Below are 14,273 nucleotides of genomic sequence, written 5' to 3' on the forward strand. Positions count from 1 at the left end.
AAGATAGGGGGCCCAAAACTGCACACAGTTCTCCAAATGGGATGTCACCAGTGCCCCATTGAGTCTCAATAACATCTCTCTACTCTTATACACTATACCTCTTGAAATGAATGCCAGCATAGTATTCGCCTTCTTCACTACCAATCCACCAGGGCATTAACTTTTAGATTTCCCTTCACAAGAACATGCAGGTCCCTTTGTACCTCCAAAGATTGAATTTTCCCCCCATCCAGATAATCCTCTGCCTGCTTATCTTCACTGGCTAAAATGTAGAACTGAACACTTCTCAACATTGTACTTCATCTGCCATATTTTTGCCCAGTCTTACAATCTTTCTAAACCCTTCTGCAATTTTACGGTTTCTTCAACACTTCCTGCTCTGCCACCTATCTTAGTGTCATCCACAAATATGGCCACAAAACTATTCATTCCACAATCCAAATCATTAATATAAATTGTAAACGTCAGCGGCCCCAAGACCAACCCATGCGGAACACCACTAGTTACAGGCAGCCATCCTGAATGGGATCCCTTAATTTCAACCCTTGGTTTTCTGTCTATCAGCCAATTTTCTATCCAGTCTAATAGCATCCCTGTAATTCCATGAGCCCTCATCTTATTTAGCAGCCTAACATGTTGCACCTTATCGAAAGCTTTTTGAAAATCCAAATACATTACATCCACAGCCTCATCTTCGTCTATCCTACCTGAGATTTCTTCAAAAAACGGATCTACCTTTTAAAACCATGCTGACTTGGACTCACCCTGCCACACATTTCCAGGTATTTCATAACGTCATCCTTGGGGATTGACTCTAACATCTTCCCAACTACCGACATCAGACTTATAGGTCTATAGTTTCCTTTTTTTCTGTTTCCCACCTTTCTTGTGCATCAGAACCACATTTGCAACCTTCCAATCCCCTGGAATCACACCTGAGACAATAGATTTCTGGCAGATTGTCACCAATGGATCCATAATCTCCAAAGCCACCTCTTTCAAAACCTGCGGGTGCACCTCATCCGGTCCGGGAGATTTATCTATCTTTAATCGATTCAATTTACCTAGCACAATTTCTCTACTAATCTTAACTATAGCCTCTGTCTGTCAAGGATATTATTTATGTTTTCCACAATGAATACTGATGTAAAATAATTCATCTGCCATTTCTTTATAGCCCATTATAATTTCCACAGCATCGTTTTGTATTGATCCTATGTCAACACGTGTCTCTTTTTTATTCTTTATATATATATTTTTTTAAACTACCTTTTTTATATTGTTTGCCAATCTCCTTTCATAGACATAGAAGATAGGAGCAGGAGTAGGTCATTCGATCCTTCGAGCCTGCTCCGCCATTCAACGAGATCATGGCTGATCTTAAAGTTCATAAAGTTCAGTATCCCGTCTCCGCCTTCTCTCCGTAACCTTTAATGCCCTTATACTGAAGAAATAGATCTAATTCCCTCTTAAATAGATTTAATGAACCTGCCTCTACTGCCCTCTGTGGCAATGAATTCCACAGATTCACCACCCTCTGGGTCAAGAAATTCCTCCTCATTTCGGTTCTAAATGGTTTGCCTATTATCCTCAAACCATTGCCCCATGGTTTTCTTTTCTTATGACTTTCTTTATTTCTTTCTGTAATTGTTGAAAGGAATCCCAGTCCTCTGATTTCCCACTAGTTTTAGCTTCCTTCTATGCCCTTCCCTTGGCTTTTACCTTAGCTTTCACTTCTTTTGTTCGCCACATTGGTTCCATCTTTCCTTGGACTAATTTCCTTTTCCTTGGAATATGTCCATCCTGCAGGCTTTTTATTATTTGCAAAAATACCTTCCAGTCCTACTCTGATCCTCCAACTAGTTTGCTTTTCCAGTCGACTTGAGCCATTTCCTTTCTCATACCACCATAATTTCCTTTATTCCACTGAAAAATTGATACATCCGATAACATTTTTATCTTTTCATTGAATTTGACTATGTTATGTTCACTGCTTCCTAGAGGTTCTGAGACCTTTAACTCCCTAACGACCTCAGGTTCATTGCACATTACCCAATTGAGTACTGCTGATTCCCTGGTGGGATTCTCAACAAGCTGTTCAAAAAATCCACGATGTTTTGCGGCAGCATCACAGGGCAAACATTCATATAAACTATCATACAACAATAAATAACAACAGTGCACTAAAAGTCATAGTAAAGGCCGTGTCTTTGGTTCATTGACCATTCAGGAATCTGATGGCAGTGGGGAAGAAGTTGTTCTTGTGCCGCTGAGTGCTCATCTTTAGGTTCCTGCACCTTTTTCCCGATGATAGCAGAGTGAAGAGGGCATGGCCTGGGTGGTAGGGGTCCTTGAGGATAGATGTTGGTTTCTTAAGACACCACCTCTCATAGATGTCCTCGATGGAGTGAAGTCTGATGCCCACGATATCATTGGCCAAGTTAAGAACCTCCTGAGTATTTTCTTGTCCTGAGCGTTGGCTCCTCCATACCAGACCGTGATGCTACCAGCCAAAATGCTCTCCACGGTACACCTGTAGAAGTTTTTGAGAGTACCGAATCTCTTCAAACACCTCACAAAGTCTAGCTGCTGGTGAGCCTTCTTTGCGATTGCATCAATGTGGAGGCTCCAGGACAGATCCTCAGAGATGTTGACATCCAGAAATTTGAAGTTCTTGAACCTCTCCACTAATGAGTCCTTGATGAGGATTGAATCGTGTTCTCCTGACTTCCTCCTGAAGCCCACAATCATCTCCTTGGTTTTGCTAATGTTGAGCTCAAGGTTGCTGGTGTGACACCACTCAACGAGCTGATCCATCTCCCTCCTGTACACTTCCTCATTGCCGCTTGTGATTCTGCCGACAACTGTCGTGTCATCGGCAAACTTGTAGATTGCATAGGAATTGTGCCTGGCCTGTCATGGGTGTATAATGAGTAGAGCAGTGGGCTAAGCCCGCATCCTTGAGGTATGCTTGTGTTGATTGTCAGTGAGGAGGAGACATTGTTTCCTATTCATACTAACTGTGGTCTTCCGATAAGGAAGTCAAGGATCCAGTTGCGGAAGGGGGTGCAGAGACTCAGGGTTTGGAGCTTGTTGACCAGCACTGATGGAATAATGTTGTTGAAGGCTGAACTGTAGACTATGAAGAGCAGCCATATGTATGAGTTGCTGTTTTCGAGGCGACCCAGAGCAGAGGGGAGAGCCAGTGATATTGCATTTCTTGTTCAGTGATTGTGACAACAAATTCTGTGAGTTCAGACCTTTGCTTAAGTTTGTGTTAATTCTGACCATGACCAACCACTCAAAGATTTCATCAAAGTAGATGGTGGAGCTGCTGGATGATAGTCATTGAGACAGCTCACCCTATCTACTCTTCTTGGGCACTGGGATGATTGATGCCCTTTTGAAAAAGGTGAGAACCTCTGACTGCAGCAGCAATGAGATGTTGAAAATAAATAAATCTGAACTTGAACTTTTATGTCCTGGTGAGGAGTCTCAGCTTGAAACATCAACCATTCTTTTTCTCCCACTTATGGTCATTGACCATCCGAGTTCCTCCAGCAGATTGAGTTTGGTTTGAGATTCCAGCATCTGCAATCACCTGTCTAATTGTTTGGCATAGATGTGGTGGGCCAAAGACCCTGTTTCCTGTGCTGCACCATTCTTTGTTCAATGAACTCTTGAGATAGAATGGACAAGGCCTGATGTTATCTCGTGGGCTCTAGCTATCCATGCCTCGCATTGGATAGAATTGTCGTCTTTCAGGTTTCCCCTGTTACCTGTAGATAAAACTCACAGCTTGGGAGCCTGACCATCATGGGTTGATGTAACCAAAATACTATACTGAGGTCTTGTATGGCCCTCCGATGAATCCAAAAGAAATCATGGCACAATTTTTAAATTTCTCTTTTATGTTCTAGGCTAAACATTTATCCCACATCCAAGTGCAAATATACTCTTCATCGCACCACATGATGCGGAATCTTCCTGGTTCAAACATTTTCCACAGTGCAACAATGTCTGCCTTTAAAAGTACATAACTGTTTGCGACATGCTTTGGGATATTCCGTGCTCAAACAAAGGGCTGCAGAAAGAGAATTCATCCTTATTTTTTCCTCAGTGACACCTAAGTCTTCTCTGCAGAAACAGGTTTTAAACAAAAGAAACAAGATCAAAAGTAAAAACACAATGCTGGAGAAATGCTGGACTTTAACTTCACTTCACTTTGGCTTGGCTTCGCGGACGAAGATTTATGGAGGGGGTAAAAAGTCCACGTCAGCTGCAGGCTCGTTTGTGGCTGACCAGTCCGATGCGGGACAGGCAGACACGATTGCAGCGGTTGCAAGGGAAAATTAGTTGGTTGGGGTTGGGTGTTGGGTTTTTCCTCCTTTGCCTTTTGTCAGTGAGGTGGGCTCTGCGGTCTTCTTCAAAGGAGGCTGCTGCCCGCCAAACTGTGAGGCGCCAAGATGCACGGTTTGAGGCGTTATCAGCCCACTGGCGGTGGTCAATGTGGCAGGCACCAAGAGATTTCTTTAGGCAGTCCTTGTACCTTTTCTTTGGTGCACCTCTGTCACGGTGGCCAGTGGAGAGCTCGCCATATAATACGATCTTGGGAAGGCGATGGTCCTCCATTCTGGAGACGTGACCCATCCAGCGCAGCTGGATCTTCAGCAGCGTGGACTCGATGCTGTCGACCTCTGCCATCTCGAGTACCTCGACGTTAGGGGTGTGAGCGCTCCAATGGATGTTGAGGATGGAGCGGAGACAACGCTGGTGGAAGCGTTCTAGGAGCCGTAAAGAGCTGAGATAAAGATACATAACCTTCTGAGTTCTATAGACAATTTAAAGATTTGTGGATGCCCCTTTTAATGGATGTGGAGACCCAATTTTTTCAACTGCTATCATTACAGCGCTACCTAACCCATTAAAAATCTCATCAGTATCACTCCTGAATGCAGATTATAAAATTCTATCAAAAGCACTAGCCAACAGACTGGGTGAGTATTTACCAAAGTTAATACATCCAGATCAGGTGGGATTTGTAAAAGGAAGCCATTCTTCAAAGAGTCCGGGTCGATTATTCACTATAAACCATATGGCAAAGTCAAGGTCGAATCCAAACATAACTATTTCTCTAGATGCAGAAAAGGCATTCGATCAACTGGAATGGTCTTTCTTATATAAATGCTGGAAAATTTTGGTGCAGGTAGAAAATTTATAAATTGGATAAAAACTCTTTATCATAATCCACAAGCTAAAACTAATAACCAAATATCATAGATTTTTCCCTTGAGTAGATCGAGTAGACAGGGGTATCCTCTGTCTCCAGCATTATTCACATGAGATACTGAACCTCCAACGGAGATTATAAGGAGAGATCCAGACATTAAGGGCTTCAAAGTTGGACAGGAAGAACATAAAATTAGTTTATTTGCTGACGATGCATTAATTATACACGTCTGATCCAGCGAATCATTGATAGGATTACAAACAAGATTAGAAAATATGGAAGAATATCAGGATATAAAATGAATAGGAACAAAAGTGAGATAATGCCATTGCAAAATTTTGATTATGAAAGATACCAAAAAAGTAGAAGATTTAAATGGAAGGATGGAATAATGACAGATAATAATTTACAGAATTTATATAAGCTTAACTATATCCTTCAATTAAGAAAAACAGGAAAAGATTTACAGAAATGGAAAGATCTGCCAATTACATTAATAGGAAAAATAAATTGCATAAAAATGAAGGTAATGCCAAGACTACAGTGCCTATCTACTATCGAAAAATTTCTTCACATTATGACATAATTGTTTAATACAATTCTTATGGAATAACCAAGTATAAGGAATTACACTGGAAAAATTAACATGGAATGATAAATTGGGAGGATTTAGACTCCTGGATTTAAGAATCTATCATCACAAGCAAAATTTCTATCAAATTTCTTTGAAGAAAAATCCCCCCTTCGTGGATTTGAATGGGACTGAATTCAATAAAAAAGGAGACAATGAAGGACTTTATTTATAAATGGAATGTTAAGTTAATCACAGAAAAATGCACAATTCCGTATTAGAAATAGCTGAACACAACGAACTGAAAAAGGATTTGGAAATAAAAATGGAAATGGATAATGCTTGAAAAAGATATAAAAATTTATGTAAAATATTCATTTTAATCAAATTAATATGTCTTACGATTATAATAGATAAAAGTGAATATGGTAAAAAAAAATAAATGAATGTATTGGGAATAAAGCAGGTATATCATTAGGTAAAAATATACTCTTTGGCTTGGCTTCGCGGATGAAGATTTATGGAGGGGTAAACGTCCACGCCAGCTGCAGGCTTGTTTGTAGCTGACAAGTCCGATGCGGGACAGGCAGACACGGTTGCAGCGGTTGCAGGGGAAAGTTTGTTGGTTGGGGTTGGGTGTTGGGTTTTTCCTCCTTTGTCTTTTGTCAGTGAGGTGGGCTCTGCGGTCATTAGGTAAAAATATACTACTACCTATGAATCTGGGTAACAAAGAATTGAATTCATGGTATGACAAAGGAATAAGATATGTTGATGATCGCTATATGGAAGGATTTCTTGTGTTTGTTGAACAATTAAGAAATAAATATGGAGTAACTAATGGGCATTTTTTGCTTTCTCCAGCTAAGATCATTCTTAAGAGAAAGATGGGAACCAAACTTGGCCTTACCTGAAATTGGTGAGAAGGAACAAAAGATTTGGCTGGGGAATACACCTAAATTTATATCTAAAATGTACTTTGCTCTCCAAAAGTGAAATGCAAAACCAGGTACACAGAGATCGAGAGAGAGATGGGAGTGGCAATAATGGAAAGATGCTAGTCTGATTAATTATAAATGCAAGATTATGAGATATTGACATCATCTGTTAGATTAAACATCGATTGACATAAAGTAAAATAAAATTCCAATTTAGAGCAGTGTCTTACCTGTGCCACCTCCCTGCAGGAATTTGAGAAGGACATACAAACAGACCGTCATGGCCAGGGTCTTCCATGGGACTCCTTCACTCAGTTCATTCACTGTGTAGCCAAGGAGATGTGCATTAGTGAGGTGAAGTTGAATCAAATAAATGCCTTGGTTCAGATAATGCATTTACCTTGAAGAACAGGCTCGTAAGTTCAGCAGCAATTTAAATAAGAAAATGAGATCGAGAGGAGGCTAAACCTCACAAATTTTAAAATACTATTAAAGTGGTAAGAGAACCACAGAGTTGGAGCAAAAAATCAGAAGAGATAATCATGAGGAATGAGAAAGAGAGGGGTGTTAAACCAATTATCTTTGAATACAGGCCTCCTACTAATAGCACTGAAATTAAGCAATGTGTCGATTCAGAAATTAAAGTCTGATTGCAAAAGTTAAAGATGTTGAATTTGAGAAGAGCAAAGCAGTTCACATGAGAAAGGTATTCAATGGTCTCTGAACCAGAGGCCAGGCCACTGAAGAGAATGTTATGAAGTTAACACTGCCAAATATCTTTTTAGATAATCCATCAGAGGTGAGCTGCTTTGCAGTTCTAAGGTGGTTAGTCAGAAAACTGTAAACAATACCAGTTATCGGGTGAGTGAGTAGTACACACAGAAGGCAAGACACATTTTCCTGGATCTCCATGTAATTATGGCAATAAACAGAAGATTCCTAGTGCCACTGCATTAGGGTTAGGGTCAAGTTTCAAGCTTATCATCTGAATATACATATATAACCCAACGAAACAGACCACAGTGCACACACACAATACACAGAACATAAAGATCACATAAAATAATTAAAATAAATGTATATAAATATTTTGGGATGATTTACACGGTTACAGGATATTGTCCATCAATCTCAACCTGTGGGAAGAAGCTATTCCGAGGCCTAGAGGTCCTGATTTTGATGCTCCTGTACATCCTTCCTGATGGCAGTGTGCTTAAGATGCTGGATAGAAAGGGTCTTCTCTAATTCATTGAACCCTATTTAGGCAATACTCCCAGTGAATGTCATCACAAGTGATCCTCTCAGCCATTTTAATGATCCTGGAACGATGCTTTGCAGCTACTGCCCCACACAGTGATGCAGCCATACAGAATACTCTCAGTTGATCTGTAAAAGATTACCAAGATGTGGGCTAGTAGACTTGCCCTCCTCAGCCTCCTTAGAAAGTGTAGGAGCTGTTGCACCTTCCTGACTCATGAGGAGATGTTGCAAGTCCAGGAGTTTGCTAATCTTGCTGGTGAACTTGGCAGGTATCTGGAACAAGAACTGGTTGTACCCTTCTTGTGACTTTGAGATGACTCGTCCACACATACTCTGCTCAAAATGCTAAGTTTATTCAGCAAACTCAAACATAACCCTCTTTCAAGTTTTATACCCACATCTCAGAGCTCCTATAAAATAGCAACAATTCCAGTACAGCAGACAGACGTACTGCAAGACATGCATTAGCAGATTACTCTCTCAACAGCATACAATGGAAAAGTAAGCTTGAGATTGGGGTCCGTGGCTGCTCGTCTGGTCCATGGACTCACTGCCCTAGAATGTGGAGTGATAATCTTTATTGTAGTGGATTGCACAGAGTCCATGATCAGTGGAGGCATGGAAAATAGAGCAAATCGCGGTTTTTCATCTTCCACCCTGTAAGCCCGTGTTGCCCAATTTCACCCAATGAACCTACAACCCCCATATGTTTTGAAGAAACTGAAGCACCCAGAGCAAATCCACACAGACTCAGGGAGAACGTACAAAGTCCTTACAGACAACACCAGATATGAACCCGGGTCGCTGGCGCTGTAACAGCATTGTGCTAACTGCTACACTATCCATGGTGCTTCACATCCTTTCGTCCTATCTGGTCTTTCTTTTCTTCTCCCTCTCCCCCCCCCCCTCACTTGCATCTTATCCCACAATTCCTCAGGTGTAAAAGCAGGACAGAATGTAAGCATACAGTTTTCTATTAATCCACATGTTGTTTATAATTTAGCCCAAAACTTCCACCCACCCAGGTGGCACACACATTATTACATTGACTGCTTTTTACTTTCTATCAACACTGCATGACCTGCTGAATTTTGCCACCACTTTGGGAGCTGCTCCATAAAGCTAAAGATGTGCATAACTGTCCACTATGGACCTCGGAGAGCAATCTCCTGTAGGAGCTCAGCAGGTTGAGTAGCATCAGTGGGAGGAAAAAAAATTGTTAACGTTCAAAGCCAAAGGGACTGCAAAGGAAAAAAAGCTGGAATAACACAGACAGGGTGGCATGGATTGGACGGGGGTCCGTGGGGAATTGGTGAACTGGGGAGGAGTGAAGGATGACAGAGAGCTTGAAGGAAAGGCAAAAGAAAGAGGTCAGGTGATGATCCATGCAGGGTGGGGTGAAGGCTCAATGAAGAACCTGCCAGTGCTGGAATCTGGCAGGAGCAGTGACAATAGTAGTAAGAGAGATCAGATGGAATTGACGATGGGCAGGGGCGGGGGAAGGGGTGCAAAGAGAAGAATCCAGTGGAGGAAATGTGGGTGGATTGAACCAAAGGGAGAGGGAATAAGAAGCGGAAGGCGGAAAATGGAAGTGCAAGTACTCCCAGTTGGCACCCTAATGATACTGAATTTGCGCTCTTTAACTCTCACGCACGCGCCAACTGAACTCCAATACTGCATATGCACCAACCAAAGGCTCGCACATGTGCACAGGAATCAAGATGGCCACGCCTGGCCTATGGACACTGGGACGCAGACTAACAAGGTAAGTACACACATTTTGGCTCTGACTTGCCCTGTATCCCTCTATAATTTGTCAAATACAACATACACAACGTAAATTTTATATTTTTTCTTATTTTAAAAAAATTGATCTTGGATTCAAGTCGCATAGGTTGCTAGTAAGGGAGCAGGCCATACATGTGTGTATACACACACACACATTTTATAGATATATACATATATATATATATCTATCTATCTATAAAATGTAGGTATATATATATATATATATATATATATATATACATATATACACACATACCTAAGATTTGTATATCTTTAGTGAGAGCATACATGGAACATTGTGTTCACCTCATTACAGGAACATAGAAGACTACTGCACAGTACAGGCCCATTGGCCCCCAATGTTATGCCGATCCATACCCTGCCAAATAAAAGTACTAAACCTTCCCTAACCCATAACCCTCTATTTTTCTTTCATCCATGTGTCTAAGAGTTTCTTAAATCCCCCTAATGTTTCAGCTTCCACCACCATCCCTGGCAAGGCATTCCAGGCACCCACTCTCTGTGTGAATAATGTAAGATTTCTCTCCTAATCTTCCCTCCCTTCACTTTGTACACGCCTTCTAGTGTTTGCTATTCCTTATATTCCATATATAACTTCCTCCACATTACTTCTGTACTTTCACCCTTAAATTTCTGTTTCCAGTTTTTTTCTTGCTAACTCCTGTCTGATCCCTTCATAATTAGCCTTTCCCAAGTTAAGCACTTTTCCAATTTGACTGTTTATATCCTTCTCCATAGCTATGCTGAAACTAAAGGAGTTGTGGTCACTCTCACCAAAATGCTCCCCCACTGTGAGGTCCACCACCTGACCAGGTTTATTTCCCAGATCCAGTACAGCCTCTCCTCTAGTCGGCCAGTCCACAGACTGTGTCAGGAATCCTTCTTGAACCCAACCAACAAATTTTCCCCTGCAACCGCTGCAACCGTGTCTGCCTGTCCCGCATCGGACTTGTCAGCCACAAACGAGCCTGCAGCTGACGTGGACATTTACCCCCTCCATAAATCTTCGTCCGCGAAGCCAAGCCAAAGAAAGACAAGATTATGAGATGCATAGACAGTCAGCACCTTTTTCCCTAGGGAAGGAGTAGCAAACACCAGAGGGCATCTGTACAAAGTGAAGGGAGGAAGATTTAGGGAGGCATCAGGAGGAAGTTTATTTACACAGAGGGTTGTGGGTGCCTGGAATGCATTGCCAAGGGAGGTGGTGGGGGCTGAAACATTAGAGTCATTTAAGAAACTCAGACCCATGGATGAAAGAAAAATATAGCTATGAGTTAGGGAGGGTTTTAGTTTATTTATGGTCTACAGTTGGCACAACATTATGGGTCCAAAAGGCCTATACTGTGCTAAAATTTCTATGTTCTAAAACAGAAACGGGACGTTAGCTGAAATTGGAAAATTGTATATTCACACCATTGGTCTGTAGAAAGCCCCGGCAGAATACGAGATGCTCTGCCCATTTATGTTGGGCCTGACTATTGGAGCAGAGTAGACCAAGGAGGGACAGGTAAAGTGTGGGAATGAGAAAGGGTGGTTTGTTTGGTTATTCTCAAGAAGTGAGGATTTTCTTGAATTCAACTCAAAGAATAGTAGCGTTTACTTCACTGATGACCAGACAAGCAATTTTGATCAGATGGAAAGACAGCAGAGCACCAACTCACATGCAATGGTTATAAGATGTTATGTCTTGCCTAAGTTTAGAGAAAATTAGATCTAATGTTAAAGAGATCAAGGATTAATTTAATAAGATATGGGACCCATTCACAGACTATAATCATAATTTGATGACTTAGGCAAGGGTGCTGTGGGGGGGGTTTCTATCCAATGTCAGAGAGCCAATACTTAATTCTTTACAATTTATTTGCTGGTGACCATGTTTAGTGGGAGGAGGTAGATTAGTATGGGGAGGGAGTCTTCCTTTTTTCTTTTGTTCTTACTGTTTTTTTTTACAACTAGAAGAAATTAGTCTAGGAGATGAAATTCTCATGAGGATATTTCTCTTTTTTCGAGAATTATACAAGACAATGTCTAGTTTATATACGACTCCTTCTGTTTTGCACTATCTACAACACGATAAACAGCAATCGATGTTCTTCATCGACGACAGCTTTGGTCTGCAATAGCATTAGTCCCTCAGTGCTAGTCAGGAAGCTACAAACTCTGGGCCTCTGTACCCCACTCTGCAATTGGATTCTTGACTTTCTCATTGGAAGATCACAGTCAGTACGAATTGGAAACAAAGTCTCCTCCTCACTGATCATCAACACAGGCGCAGTCCAAGGATGCGGGCTTAGCCCAGTGCTCTACTCATTCTACACCCATTACTGTGGTCAGGCCCAATTCCAAGGCCACCCATCAGTTTGCTGATGACACCACAGTTGGCAGCAGAATCACAAACGGCAATAAGAAAGCGAAAAGGAGGGAGATAGATCAGATCGCTGAATGGTGAAATGACAACAACCTTGCACTCAATGTCAGCAAAACCAAAGAGATAATTGTGGACTTCAAAAGTCAGGGGAACAGGACCCAGTCCTCATCGAGGGCTTCATAATTGAGAGGGTCAAGAGGTTCAAATTTCTGGGTGTCAACATCTCCGGGGATCTGTCCTGGTGCCTCCACGTTGATGCAATCACAAAGAAGGCTCGCCAGCAGCTACTCTTTGTGAGGTGTCTGAGGAGATTTATTACGTCACCAAAGTCTCTCGTAAACTTCTCTACTACCGTGGAGAGCGTTCTGGCTGGTTGCTTCACTGCCTGGTGTGGAGGCACCAACTCTCAGGACAAAAATAAACTCCAGAAGGTTGTTAACTTGGCCTATGATATCACAAGCACCAGACTTCATTCCATTGAGGTCATGAGATGGTGTCTTAAAAAAGCAGCCTCTATCCTAAAGGACCCCCACAACCCAGGCCATGCCCTCTTCACTCTGCTTCCATCACAGAAAAGGTACAGGAGCCTAAAGACAAGCAATCGACGGTACAGGACAGTTTCTTCCCTGCTGCCATCAGATTCCTTTTTGTGCCTTATTATTATTATTATCTTATTTTTTATAGTAATGTCATAAGATGGTTATAAGATGTATGTTTGCAATGTGATGCTGCCCAAAAATACTAAATTTCATGACTTGTTCATGACAATAAATCCTAATTCTGATTAAACCTATATAATTAATATCAGAACAATATATACATATAATATTTCCTTTACGATGGTGTAACTAATAAAATTGTGAAGAGGTATTGAGGACATTCCAAATTTCCTAAAGCTTTTAAGGAAGTAGAGCTATCGGTGCACTTTTGTGGTTGTAGTAACGACATGGCTGGAAAGGGACAGATTGCGGGTGATATTTATACACAAGAACTTGAATCTCTTCACCTCATCACTGTTGATACTTACAAGGACATGCTCACCCACTCCCTCCACTTTCCCGTCAATAACAAGCTCCTTTGTTTTGCTCACCTCAAAAAGGGTCGTTATCCCAATAGCATGTCATCAGACTCCATATCTCCTCCTTCTGGCTTGTTGAGTGTGATCTGGCCAACAAAAGTGCTGCCACCTTGTCAATGGAGTTAGATCAGGATTTGGCCACACAGCTATGAGTGTGTAGACAGAGGAGGGAGGGCAAAGCATGGGGAAGTGGTATTAAGGATGATTATGGAGATTTTGTCACCAATCCTCACTGCTTGCTATTTGAAGATTAATCAAATCATCTGCAATTTTGGTCCAATGTTTAATATTGCCATTGGCACAGCCTGACTGGCAGGCGATGTCTAACAGGGCTGCATATTGCGACTTCACTTATTATTTTGTTGTTTGTATTTGTTCACTCATAGTCTTCATTTAATATTTTAAATTCAATTTTAAAATTTACACATACAACATGGTAACAGGCCATTTTGGCCCACGAGCCCGTGTCGCTCAATTCCACCCAATTAACCTACCCCCCAATAAGTTTTGATGAGTGGGAGGAAACGGGAGCCCCTGGGGAAAACCCACACAGACACAGGGAGAACATACAAACTTCTTACCAACAGTATGGGATCGCTGGCACAGTAACAGTGTTGTACTAGCTGCTATGCTAACTGTGCTGCCCTTAATATCATATTTCCCCTCTCTAACTGTCCCAATTAACTCACCAACCACAAGACTTTGACAACTTATCTACATGGAAAACCTGGCATCACCCTTTCAGAGATACGAACTGAACCCTGTTCATCATTCCCCACGTTCTCCAGAACTTAAGAACAATAATCCCAGTTCAGAAATAAAAGTTTGACCCAAAATGTTCATTGAAATGTTGACAAATACTGCCTGAACTATTCAGTGTTTCCAGCTTATATTCAGTAGAAATCTTGCATAGTCAATACCACTGCTTTGAAGAATCTTCCACTTTTTTCTCTTTCCCCCCCTCCCCATCCAATCCCAAAAAGATGACGAGGACCTGAGCCCCAGACAATCTCCAGGAACTG

At 41.5% G+C, this 14,273-nt stretch overlaps 1 protein-coding gene across 4 annotated transcripts in view; it reads right to left on the reverse strand.

Moving 5' to 3' along the window:
- The window catches only part of LOC138762296 (ATP-binding cassette sub-family B member 6-like), a 220,139-nt gene that overhangs the window by 134,759 nt on the left and 71,107 nt on the right, over nt 1–14,273 (reverse strand). For all 4 annotated transcript variants that reach the window (XM_069936030.1, XM_069936028.1, XM_069936027.1 and 1 more), the window contains one exon: nt 6,967–7,059. In XM_069936030.1, coding sequence (XP_069792131.1) covers nt 6,967–7,059 — 93 coding nt within the window. The remainder of the gene's footprint in view (nt 1–6,966; nt 7,060–14,273) is intronic.

This window comes from Narcine bancroftii, chromosome 4 (genome assembly GCF_036971445.1).
Source record: "Narcine bancroftii isolate sNarBan1 chromosome 4, sNarBan1.hap1, whole genome shotgun sequence".
Lineage (NCBI taxonomy): Eukaryota > Metazoa > Chordata > Chondrichthyes > Torpediniformes > Narcinidae > Narcine > Narcine bancroftii.